Source organism: Tachysurus fulvidraco, chromosome 17 (genome assembly GCF_022655615.1).
Source record: "Tachysurus fulvidraco isolate hzauxx_2018 chromosome 17, HZAU_PFXX_2.0, whole genome shotgun sequence".
Lineage (NCBI taxonomy): Eukaryota > Metazoa > Chordata > Actinopteri > Siluriformes > Bagridae > Tachysurus > Tachysurus fulvidraco.
This window is the reverse complement of record NC_062534.1, coordinates 21,716,581-21,730,188: the sequence shown is the minus strand read 5'-3', so window position 1 is coordinate 21,730,188 and position 13,608 is coordinate 21,716,581. Positions and strand designations below refer to the sequence as shown.

General features: G+C 40.0%; 1 protein-coding gene across 5 annotated transcripts in view; it reads right to left on the bottom strand.

Moving 5' to 3' along the window:
* The window catches only part of hipk3a (homeodomain interacting protein kinase 3a), a 44,994-nt gene that overhangs the window by 15,168 nt on the left and 16,218 nt on the right, over positions 1-13,608 (bottom strand). For all 5 annotated transcript variants that reach the window (XM_027135293.2, XM_027135292.2, XM_027135291.2 and 2 more), the window contains one exon: positions 4,882-5,005. In XM_027135293.2, the coding sequence (XP_026991094.2) occupies positions 4,882-5,005 (124 nt within the window). The remainder of the gene's footprint in view (positions 1-4,881; positions 5,006-13,608) is intronic.

The following is a 13,608-nucleotide window of genomic DNA, read 5'->3' as shown; positions in this document are numbered from 1 at the left end:
CCCGACTGTGTGGCTCACCGCAGGAGAATCAAGGGAGGGGAAATGATTTTTTTTTAAAAAATGAAGAAGAAGAAAAGAAACAATCAGCTTGACATCTGAAACCAGCATTTCATATTAAGAAAAACTATTCTAATGGTACAGTCCATATGCAAGCCATCTTATTACTGATGCCACTCATCCAGAAGCCAGATTCGGTAGCAAGTTGAAAGCCGCAGAATCTGCTGAACGAATCGACTTGTGTAACGAGTTGCTTACAATACGACTTAACAGTCACAGAACGGCTGTAGTTACCATAGCAACAGTGTGCGGAAAAGTATTTTGTGATTTTTACACCGGAATGCTGCGAAATAAAGCGGCTGCTGTTTGGCGAAGGTCATGTTGGTGGCTGTGGAAAGTGGTGTGATCAGAAAAGTAAGTGTTATTTCTACCGATTATGCAACATAAATTAATTTTAAAAGGTTAAATCCATCTATACGCACAATCACGATTTTCACTAAAAAAAATTTTCAGGATTTTTTCCTTATATGATGGTATGATTAATTAATTATTCTTTATCTAAGATTTTTTTTTTTTTGTTATATTGAATAGTTCATTAATTTTTTTAAAGCATTTATTCGATCTGTTACATAGATACAAGAAAGTGGACCTTAACAATCATAAAGAAAGATGGACATCGATTAGACAAGGGCATGAAAACACCAAATATCCTGCAACTCTTGAGTGGAGAAGACAAAAAAAAACTCCAAACGACTCGAGCTCAGTCCCAGAAAAGGGGGGAAAAAATGACAAATTATGCACCACAACGGATTTTTTTTTTTTTTTTTTTTTAGTGTATACTTATTTCCTCCCCAATGTGGATGAGATGTGGTTCCTCTTGGCTTGGTTATAACCATTCCATAGACACCACTTAAAGCACCATGTTTGGAAGTGGTACCAAAATAAAAAGCCACAAAAAAAAAAAAGAAAAATCACATCCGATACAAAACCCTAGCCTCAAAAACTGTCTATTTATCAAAAACTGCATGTACTGTTTTTCATTGCATTGTTTTTCCTGATTTCAAATTCCATTTGGTTTTCTTTTAACCTACTGAGTTTTCAGCGAAGCTCCATTTTAAAATTCACCTTTAAGACCTTTGTTGACCCACCAAGTCAAGATGTTCACTTCTTTTAACATGACCAAGCCAGATGACAAAACTTGTCACAGAGATCCCCCATCCTCCGGTGTGTTAAAGCAGGGAAATCACTGAAATGTGCAGGACATGAGGCACTCTCTTTCAAAAGCACTTCATCAAGAAATTTAACAGAACTGAAAGTCTCACAGTGATGTTTTATGATGTGCATTAAAAAAAAAAAAAATCAAAAACTTCAGTGCTTGTTTGTGCATGCCAAAACCGACGGCCACTTCAAACCAAGAACTGATGCGTGGACCATGAAAACAAAAGAAACGTGTTCCTGTCCTTCAGCCCACACCCTGGCATCTTTGATCGTTACGGGCATGTTTTAACGCAGCCAATGATTTCACCGGCCAAACAAACAAACAAAACAAAAAAAAACCCACAACAACAAAAAGATTTACAAAAGCACCATTTATGTGTAGCCCTGGTACATAATACAGCTCAAAAGGGCAAAAAAAAAACATCAGCTTGACTTCTAAAACCAGTGTGTCATCTTTAATAGCAGTAGCTCGATTTGTCTTCTGGTCAAAACATGTTTGAGGTGAGTCGTGCACAAACCACCACTTCTCAGAAACTCTGTGTCATGGAGGGCCTGTTACACGTAATACACACACCACTGTGTGCCTTTGTGTATGTGTGAGAGAGGGAGAGAGAGAGAAAGAAAATGTATGAATATAATAAACAGAGTGTGTGTTTGTGTGTGTGAAAAAGAGAGAGACAGAGAGACTGACTCTTGACTCTAAGACCAGATTGCCCTTCCACAAAACCCCCACCCGGAGTCTTTTTTTGTCCTGTCTCGTTTTACGAGCTCTGGAGCTCAATGTGGTGTTGAACAAGCACCGTTACTGTTTGTGGCATCATGAGGGAGTTATAGAGACGCGATCGAGTTGCCACAACCCAAATACAGAAAAAGCACTCAAGTGAGAACCTGCTGATAGTGCAGGCTGGAAAAAGTGTGTGTGTGTGTGTGTGTGTGTGTGTGTGTGTGTGTGTGTTCGCGCAAGCTCATGATGCTAGGGGGAGAGACGACTGTGGCTTTGGGTTATAAATACATTCTGCTGTGTGGAGCGGAATTGGACCCGTCGCTGGCACCGTCTGACGTTTACAGTCAGCACAGAGCACGAGTTTCTCCGAACATCACACACGAGCGGATCTGACCGACACACCAGAAATTCTTACCAGGTTTACATTTTTGTCAAAAAGTCTAAGGGCACTACAGTGACTTCCTCTCGTTTAAATCGGACGCATCACTTTCCTGTGCTTCCACTTTAGCCTCAACTAGAGTAAAAGGGCTGCATTAGATACAAGGTTCCAGATCAGATACATCATGCTGCATTGCAATAAAAGCTACTCAATGTAAATTAGTGTGTGTATTATACGAGGTGGTAAACATTAACGTGTAATTAATCCTACAATACATACACTAGGCTGTAAACCTTTACAAATAAACAGACCTCTCTCGGGATCTCGCACACTAGAACAAAGTTCGATTTCTATATAATTGAAAGGAATATATTCAGGCAATGGCTTTTTGGCTAACACAAACCTCTTCAACTATGGCTGCACATCAATGCTGCTAATTATGGCAAAAATATTAAATATACCAAACTGTACTACTATTTTTCAATTGATTTTTAAACAATTTCCATTGCATTAAAGTGAGTGTTCATTTCAAGAAAGAAGCTAAATTACATGCTAGCAGTTCACCTTGATACTGACTAAGGAAGTCAAACTTGTAAGCGTAATTAATTTGATGTGTGCTTAGCATTAGTACATTAGCGAAATGGACGCAACTTACATTTTTTCACACCAAATTTTTCTAATAAATTACTGCCAACACAAAAAAGTACAGGTCAGGGAAAGTTCAGAAGCAGGAAAAAGCACGCTAAGAGTATCAGGTTGAGGCAAACAGCATTTATTGTACAGCTTGGTGTCTGCAATCCTAGCTTTGTGCCTACATTTTGTTATAGCAACACAATCTCTAACAAAGCAGCGAGTAAACGTGTGCAGTGCGAGTTAGTTACTGGGTGCGGCTTCATTATTGTTACTCAGAGTATGACGCTGTTCCAGCGAGTCCTGATTGTAGTGTTCACATCATTACCTGTTGTAGAAGCTTTACTCGTTCATAAAACTCTTAACTCTTTATTTAAAACTGATATAAATGCACGTTTGGGTATGTTTTAAAACAACTTGTTGCTAGATACGATGGGGGGGGGAGAAAAGAAAAAAAACCCTCAGGCTTCTGTTGAGTCTATAAAATGTCCTCATCCAAACTAAAGCCTTAAGGTTACTTTCTTCAACATTTCACAGCTATAATCTTGAGTTCTCGGTGTTCCTGCGATTGCACATGTGACAGACAATAACTCATTACCTACAACAAGCTGCTCTCGGCTTCTGGATGATGAAGTGTTGATTAGTTTTCTGTAACCGTAATATTTCTCACAGCGCTTTTACCACTGAGACAAATCATAGGTGTATATAAACGCACATGACCTAATGCATTATCATTTCCATAGCGACAACTCATTCACGGAGACTCGTACGGTGGAAGATTGCATGATAAGACGTTCAAAAGCGTGTTATTTAATCGGTAGAGTAAAGGTTTGTATGGAAGGAGTCTCCCGTGTCAGCACTTTAACGGTCAATAGGTTTTCTGCCATGGACAATCTTACATGTCTTACACCTTAGTGGTGAGGAGATGAGTTTTTTGTTGTTGTTATATTACATTAAGGGAGAAAAAAAACAACAACTTCTGGTGGCAGCTACACAGTAACGTATAAGTAACTCATTTTGGTCATAGTTGTACCTTAACATTGAGGGTATCTATAATTTTTGTGCTGCTCTATAAATAATAATGGAATCGTGTTGTTCTGCTATATAACTGCTGCTGACAGTTTCTAGGTTTAATTTATTAATGAATGAATCATCGTGAATTTTAATCATTTCTATGGTGTAAAAATGTCCAAGAGATAAGCAAGTTCCTGTTTTTTTTAATACCTGCATTACAGCTGCGATAAACAGCCATTACCTCTCCCCACACACACATACACACCCTGTAATTTTACCAAGAAAACAGAAAGCATAACCAAGACTGACAGACTCCTTCTAAACACATTAAATAAAAGTCGCCAAACCAAAAATTTCACCACATCAACAATTCCCAGTTACAAAAAAAAGTTTTGTTTTTACACACATTTTTTTGCGTTCTCGTAGTTATCATCGTTTGCTCTGCCGCAGTGTTAGAGTTGACGTTTGTCAGGAACCTGGCATGAAGCGGCTCTAAAGGGATCTTCTTACACGTAAAACTGAGGGTATATGAAGTTAAGCGTACGTTCAGTGTTGCTGTGAGATAACCTAAGGATGGCTCACTGCTTGATAATAAAATATAACAACTGCCATCAAAGCAACACCGATGATGTACTGCACTTATTAACCAGCCGACTGAATCCGGGAAGGTTTCTTACTTCACTGACACAAAGGATGCTCTGTGATTTTGTTTACCGAAGCTTTGCATCTGTTTTTTTTTTTTAAAGAGAATACACACAGATGCTTTGTACACCAGATCTGCAGACATGAACAGGTACATCTAATTGACCTAATGCAAGCAGGCCATGAAAACAAAGCAAGTGCAGGAACAGAGGTGGGGTGGAGAAACCTTTGGCTCCAGGCACCAAGGCAGGTGGCAGCAAGTGGACCATTAGCTTACCTGGTCATATTCCAGAGCTCCGGGGTAAAGCGGCCAGCCGAGAAACAGCTCCGCGATGACGCAGCCCAGTGACCACATGTCTATGGCCTCACAAAAGGGCAGACCCAGGATGATCTCCGGGGCCCTAGGAAGAGAGAACACACACACACACACAAACACACAGTTAGTAGAGGTGTTACTGTGACAACAGGCTGTTGACTGGACAGCTAAGTACTGCATGATTTGTAATAAACATAATGCAAAAGGCCAATAAACAAGGTCAGAGTGAACATAAAGGGGACACACACACGATAAAAGCAGACGTGTATAAGCAGATATACAGCACTTAAAAACCGAACAGACTCGCTAAGCTGGAGATCCATGTATAATGCAAAAACATTCAAAACCATCATGTCCTACAGTCACAGAGTCATATTTAAAACCACAGTCTCTAAAGTGTTTTTGCTCCTGAACATAATGTCTTTCTGCACGTACACACACACAAACATCACATTCATAGCTGAGACAGAACTTTTGACGTCACAGCAACACATCTGCTACCTTGACAACGGGGGCTGGTGGGACGGGGTGGGTTTTGGCGGGAATACTGGCTGCCTAGCGACAGACACGATGATGCAGTCGGTGAAGGCTGTCGTGGGGGGTGATTAGCGTGTGGCAGACTGACACCGGGTGTCAGCGTGGTGTATGTGAAGGCATAATGCACTCTGGTGCCTTAAAGAGCTGCTAAAAGTCCTCAGGTACAAAGAGACATGATTTCAAAAAAGCAAGAACTGGAACATTTAGTACAGCGTAATAAACCAGAGAGAAGATGACCGACATAAATGCTTGTAAGAGTCTGGTCCGAATGATCAAGTGTCATGACAGCAGGACTTATGGAACATAAATATGAAACAGACACAGCTGAAACACACGGATGGTGTAGATCTACAGGGAAGCTATCGGGGATTAACCCTTTCTTAATCTGCTCTCAGATTAGGAGAGACAAATCAATAGCAGCCATGCACATGCTGAAGGCAAACACTAAACCAGAAAAGGTTATTCCCGGTCAAACACAGACACCGCTTAACCCACTAATACAAAAAAAAAAAAAAAAAAAAAAACAGTTGTGATTAAATAATATTCAGCAATATTGCTTTTACTATACTGGCTAATATTTTATATATATTAGACACACACATATATATAAAAATCACTGAAGAAAAATCTCATCAATAGCTTCCCATCAGAGATCCAATCAGCTATTATATTTTTCCCAGCCCTAGTTTGCATAATGTTATGCTGGAAGCCCTAATGTTCCCTCACACAAAGTCATCACCACTGCTCCAGTACAAAGTTAGAAGCGAACCTCATCCCCAAGCAGAAATTGTAGGCCTGGGAGAAAAGAGACGGTGAAGAGGAGAAGTAGCCAGACTTCCTAGATTTACCTCTACTTCAGTTCTTCTAAAATTTGGTTTGTTTTTGTTGTGAAAAAAATACAACTCAGTAGAGATGATCGGTGTACCCACAGTGTGCTTGCAGGCTGGTTCAAGCCTTACAATGTCCCTATGAACAAAGCACATGAAGAGCTCCATGAAGACAAGGTTTGGAGGTGAAGGTTGGAGTAGAAGAACTCGAGTGTCATGCATGCACAGATCCCTGACTTGGACTCAACCCCACTGAACACCTTCAGGAAGAGCCAGAAGACCAACTAAACCCCAAAGCTCCTCACGATCCTTAAGTGTCTGATCTCACTAATACTCTTGTAGCTCAATAACTCACTCACTCACTCATATTCTACCGCTTATCCAAACTACTCGGGTCACGGGGAGCCTGTGCCTATCTCAGGCGTCATCGGGCATCAAGGCAGGATACACCCTGGACGGAGTGCCAACCCATCGCAAGGCACACACACTCATTCACTCACGCAATCACACACTACGGACAATTTTTCCATTGATGCCAATCAACCCACCATGCATGTCTTTGGACCGGGGAGGAAACCGGAGTACACGGAGGAAACCCCCGAGGCACGGGGAGAACATGCAAACTCCGCACACACAAGGCGGAGGCGGGAATCAAACCCCGACCCTGGAGGTGTGAGGCGAACATGCTAACCACTAAGCCACCGTGCCCCCCGTAGCTGAATAAAATAAAACTAAAAAAAAAATGTTTTAATAAAACTTAAAAAGATAAATAAATAAAAAACCTTCCCAGAAAAGTAAAGCTTAATGTGACATTCAGTTGTCCATGTTTTTAGCTATTTTTGGCTAAAACAGCTCAGGCACGTAAAACTGTGTGTGATGTTAATCTGTGTTCTGGATTAGTTGGGGTATTACCGCAGATTTTTTCAAAAAGTACTAATTAGAAACCATTTCTTTCTATTATCATGTACATGTTCTATAAAACTACTTCTTGCCCCTTCTGCATCCGGCTAGGACTTTCCATAAATAAATTTCCATCTAGACTTGTTATAAATCAAACTACAGCTAGCTGTGTTTCCATCTAGACTTGTTATAAATCAAACTACAGCTAGCTGTGTTTCCATCTAGACTTGTTATAAATCAAACTACAGCTAACTGTATTTAACCTGCGGCTGTTGTATACACTTTATAATCGCTACTGCTACCAACCTCTACAGCTACACAGAAAACACGCAGGGAAAAAAAAGCTTGAATAGAACTAAACAAAACCGACTTACCATTTCTTTCAAAAAAAATGTAAAAACAAAAACAAACAACCAAAAAAAAAAAAAAAACCTCAACCAACAGCATTACTGACCAGAACTAAAGCAATTGACTTAACAAATCTTTCTTTTTTGGGGGGGATGGGTTTTTTCCCCCCCCATTCTCATTTGGAAACAGATCCAAAATACAGCTTTTATTTACAAATTAGTTCCAAAAAAACAAAAACAAAGTAAGCCAGGTTTGAAGAGTCAGGGGGACTTCACGCCCTATGGCAGTGTGTTGTGACATACTGTTAACTATGCTACCATGCAGGATTGACTTTATTCCAAAGTGGCGGTGTGTGTAGAGGAATTTGACTTGGCCAACAAGGTGCAATAATGGAGTGGAGAAGGAGGGAGGGGGAAAAGTTTGTTTTTTTTTTTTTTTTTTTTTTAAATCACATGCAAAAATTTTACACAGAAAAGGGAAGTGATCCATCGGTGCAACCTTTTGCCCACAGGGAGGAAATGTAAATTGGAGGGAAAACGGAGGGAAAACACTTGGGGATTTTTCTCAACAAAATTACAAGTACAAAACCCTCTAACTATTAAGGAGTCACGTATCTCCTGATTATGACATCATAAATGTTGGTTATGTAGCAACACAATATGGTTTACTTGTACTCCGGTTTCTCCGATTCTCATATCATTCAAGAGTCCTTTTGGCTTTTGAAAAGATCACAGTGGTGGTTTTGGTGGTCTCATTGTGTAGCCCTGATAAAGCCCGATACCACCAACACATATGGACATATCTCTCACAGCTAGAACCTGGGGAGTGGTGCGTGAGATTTTGATTAAAATATCAGGGTTAATATTTTACACTAAAGCTTCCAAAATATATAATGAATAGAGGTATAAATGGGAAAAAAATATTGATAAAGCTTCAATGTATGACAAGAGTGATTCAGCAGCACTTTAGGACCGATTCAAATGTTTTTGTTTTTTTTTGCTTTAAGTCCGACCAACTTGCCGGTTGTAAATTTGCGTTAAGACCGACCTTATTTATTTATTTTTTTAAACTCTTCAAACAACTAATACAAAAGCAATAAAATAATAATTATTTTTTAATAAGTATTGTAAATATATTCTTTCTTTTAAATAAAATCCCGTGACATCATCTATGTTTACACTATTGGTTAACAGACGTCAACGGGTTCAGGCACCATAATACATCTAAAAAAATTCATTAAAACAGCTCGACACCGCTTTAACTTGCTATGAAGTTCTGGAAAAAACTGTGCCCAGCATCAAAATGAGGTTTGTAATGATGCGCCCGAAGGCACAGGTCACAAGTCAGTGACGTCACGATATGCTAATTTGTTTAAAGCCATACCTACGTAATCACCATCACCAAAATTTACTTTTTAGTTTTTTTTACATTGAAACGTGCAAATATATATATATATATATATATACACATACATACACACACACACACACACACACACGTATACATATGCGCCCGCCCAGCCCGCCCGCGCACACACATATCTGCCAACCAAGCTTTTATTTATTTTTTTTTTACTGTTACTGCAAACCAAAATATTTTTAAGGATGGTCTTACTGCTTAGCTCTACCACTATTGCTTCAGTCTAAATATATTTAACATGTTTCAGGGTGGTAACTTTCCTTTAAAAGAGCACTGAGTTCATTGTTTGGATACAACGGTATAAATAAGTCAATGACGACAGTATAATAACGTGAGAATGATGTATGACAACAGTACAATATTAGAGTTCAGGAACAGATCCAGGGCAAGAGCAAGTTTTTCTATCTAAACTACGCTGCTTGTGTCCTTGGTCAGGGGCTCTGGTATCCTTGAACATGCAGTAACCTCCCAGAAGAGCTCGCGATACTGAGACATGCTGTATGTAACACTTCAATTTTGCACAAAGCCCTGAGGGCTGCAGTTGTGTCAATGTTCGGGAGAGTACACGACAAGCCGTGTGTCAAATTCCAGGGGTTTACCGCTTCTCCAGAGAGTGAACAGAACTAAAAAACAGTGCTGCGCTCTGGCAGTGTCACCCACACAGACAGACAGAGGGAGGAATTTGCTGCAAGAGCTAATAATCCACACGTGCCTGCTAGAGTGCATATCTGTGTGTGGGGTGTATATCTGGGTGTGGATGGCACACACAGTGAGTGAGTGAGTAAAAAAAACAAGAGTAATAAGACACACGATGACCAAGGGGAGTTAAACGTAGGACAATATACACACAAAGATACTCTGTTAGAACAGGTTGCAGTTCCTCATACGTCCCTCTCTCAAACAGCCTTCTATCAGAGTCGCAGCCTCAATGAAACAACAGCTCGAAGTTCTGTAATGGAGAGAGGAGTCGGAGAGGTTTTTTCTTTCTCTTGCAGAGCCATGTTGTTAAATGAAACCTGGCCAGAGCAAAGGTCGGTGCTCGGACACGTTAAATTACACGGGCGGCTTGGGTTTCCTGCACCGTAAGAAGAAGCCCGTTTCCATATGGTGGTTTCTCTGGCAGGATGGACAGCGACAAGTTTGGCAGCTTTAGCACGTAAAACAAGCTGTAGAAACCTGCTGCAAATTCTACACCGGAGTCAGTGCCACAGTTCTTTGTTGCTGTCACATTTACAAAAATAAGCATTTATTTTCGATTAAAAGCAGCGTCTACGAGAGTTTCGGTAGGGGACGTTTTAGCAGAAAAGAGCAAAACCCATAGATGAGATGCTTAATGAAACTCAAAGCAAAGCTTGCAGGTATAGAATTCTAATAAAACCACAATTTCCTTTGCAAGTCAACATATTCATTACAAAACTTCTAGCAAATGACACGCAGCGAGCAGACTTTTTTCCAGAGCAGAGCACGAGGGTTTCTGCAGCACTTTCCACACATTTTATGATCGAGCTAAGCCTTAGCAAATCACACAATGACAAGAAGCTTTTTCAATACAGTAAATCTACAAAGGATGCAAATGCTTCCAATAAAGCATGTGAGCTCGGCACAAACCGATCGGTTGAAACAAAACTGAGGAGGAAATACAAAAAACTGAGCCTAACCATCAACATTTCACCACTGCATCATTCACACATTTGGAAATGGAGAAATCTTGCAACGGAACATCTGCAATACTTTACAACATCGCAAACAGACTCCTCTTCGAGTGAGATGAAGTAAAATCAACCAGAACATGTCTGCTATCCAAACAGGATTAAAACAGGGGTAATTTAATTTACAGAAAGACATTTAAATTTACAGGTGCTCCTGGATGTTAACCATGTCAGTGCTCCCCTGAATAATTTACTGATTCTTACCAAACTCGTCTGATTTCTAAATCTAAGTTCAACGCTTCTCGTGTACTGATTATTGGTCCTGATGACTGGAACAAAAGTCAGCGTTTCTACGTAACCCCAGCGCTTCTTTGAGAGCTCACACACTGTTCTTTTTTTTTTTGAACAGGAACAGGAATCGCGTGGAATTTTTAATTCACTTTAAATAGCCACGTCTTACCTCATGAATATTAATTGTTTACACTGTTTACAGTCACGCACCCAAATTAACGCAGCTTACCACAGAAATCAGTCACTCGCGCTGCTGTGCTGAGGTACGCTTTGTGTTAAACATGTCTTAAAAAAAAAAAGTCTAAAGTGTGGATTAATTTCCAAAGCTACAACAATGAAGCAAATCTACCCCCTCTGGGAGGGCTTTCTCCACAGCTGGAGATACAATAAGCCAGGAAAGATCTCGCCTTCTCCCAGTGAAAGCGGACATGTTAATTTTTCTACAGAAAAATTGCTAACTGTTTTGCTAAGTTGTAATTCTGGGTGTTAAATTTGATGATGGATTTATTTAAATTTAAATCGATATGAATTGAAATGCTCTGTTTAAAATATTTAAAGAGTGATTGATAAACACAAATGGAATTGTTTAAGTATTGTTTAAGTCAGCTATAATAAGTGTTTGAAGAAGCTGCTTCACATGAAATCATAAAATAAACAAAAAAATATGAGTAAAAAAAAACAAACAAACAAAAAAAAAACATTGTCACTGAGCAAGTGAATCAGTGCGCTGATCCATCTGTCAATCTACAAAAGTCCTCCTATTAAGGCCTTTTGTAAGTAAATATTAACTACAGAACAGCATTTGTTTGACCAAAGCACTGTACAAACTGCTGGATCAGCAATTACCGTTTATTAAAACAAGAATATTCTCCAAGATATGGAATAAACTTTTGTTTGATTTGTAAAACAGCACAGGGGTCATGTTTGAAGTCTGCCGTTCGACTGTAACAGACTTGGTCCAGACTCTCGGCCATAGATGCCGGAATCTGTGAAGATGGGGGGGGGGGTGGGGGGTGGGGGGGGGGACCTTCCCAAAAGCATTTCGGAAAAAAATCTTCACTAGGGGTGATTTAAGGACACGCTCCTGTCGGGAGTAGACCGGGAGTGCAAAAACGTGACAAATTCACAGATGTTCAACATAAGTAAGGAATAAAATGGTTCGGCTTTGTTCTTCACGCTTAAAACGATTCTTATTCCTAACACTGTTCTCTCTCCAGGTGACGTGCGTGTTCTTTCTTTGTAGAGATACCGTTTACTTTTTTACTCAATGTGAAACAGCTGAGTGATCAGAAGTGTGGTCAAGCACTTAGGAATGCTTCTGAGCAGTAAGATACCGAAGACCGACTCCCAAAAGAGTAACTCTTATCAGGAGAAGGGCCCATGATAAAAGCCTGTAACATATCCAGGCTAACGGCTTCGGGCAGCGCTGCTGAGATAAACACAAGCACGCAAGCTTGCTCCAAAACAAAGGAGATAGTAAACTCATCTGTTCAGCATGCGTAGGGTGTCGAAAAAACCTTCAGCCGGCTGCGATTCTGAGTTTGTTCTGCTTTGACAAACTTCAATTTTCTGTTGATCACAAAATGGCGAAGGACCTTGTAATTTAACGCTCCCATTAAGCCCGTATAATGCGTGAGCGAGCACTTCACACCACGATAGTCACGAGACTAAAAGGAAGAAGACAAAAAAGTTCAGATTGCTGTCTGACAGCAGGTAGGTGTTGAGTAGACAGTAATTTGCAGATCACAGACAACTTTCCTTGCTGGGTGCTAAATCTTGCTTAAAAGCCATAACCTGTTTAAGGTGGTCTAATTTCATTGTGGAGGACAGATAATGTTTTACAATAAAAAGAGCTTTAGTAACAGTTTCATCTCTGTACAAGTGTTTTTGTGCAGATGTGTGAACTGTTTGCTCAGTAAGAGCACTCAAACCCCTCCTGGTTTGGTCCTCCTCATCACAGTCATGATACTTTACAGCAGGGATGTCAAACTCAAATTCACAGTGGGCCAAAATATAAAACTGAGATAGTCACGGGCCAAACTGAATATTTATTGAAAAATTAACTGCAACTGATCTGTAATGTTCGACCTTTTTCATACGGAAACAAACTTTAGTTTTGCTTAAACACAGGATTTGGAACAACCAGAGCTTGATATTACAAACACATAAGAAAATAAATTTGAAATAAGACACATCAGTGGTGTTCATTTCGCAAATTTTGACAATACACTTTTTGATAAATTCTCCCTCATTAAAGGGCCGGGCAGATTTTGCAATCTCTGCTGCCACAATAAAGCTTTACAGCCTTTATGGCTGCTTCACTTTTTGATTTAGCTTTCATGAACATAGTCTGCCAGGAAACCAGACTTTTTTTCCATCTCCTCTGCCTTCTGCTTTACGTCCAGGTCCTTATACTTCTCATAATGTTTTGTTTCAAAAGTGTCTTCTTATGTTATATTCTTTCGTTACAGACACGTTAGCTCTGTTAGCACACAAGACAAACAGGTCTGTCCTTTATATTCGTACATTACATCCGTCCACCTTTCGTTTGGCCATTTTTGTGGAGGGTGGAATTAACTTGCCCGATGAGACTGTAGCATGGTTGTTAATGACTGTCAACAGAGAATGAGGGGCTCTTGCTGTTCGTGACTACGCGTCAATACAGTGGCAAGACATTCTGGTATTTGTAGCATTAGCGGAACATGTGGCTAGCCAGC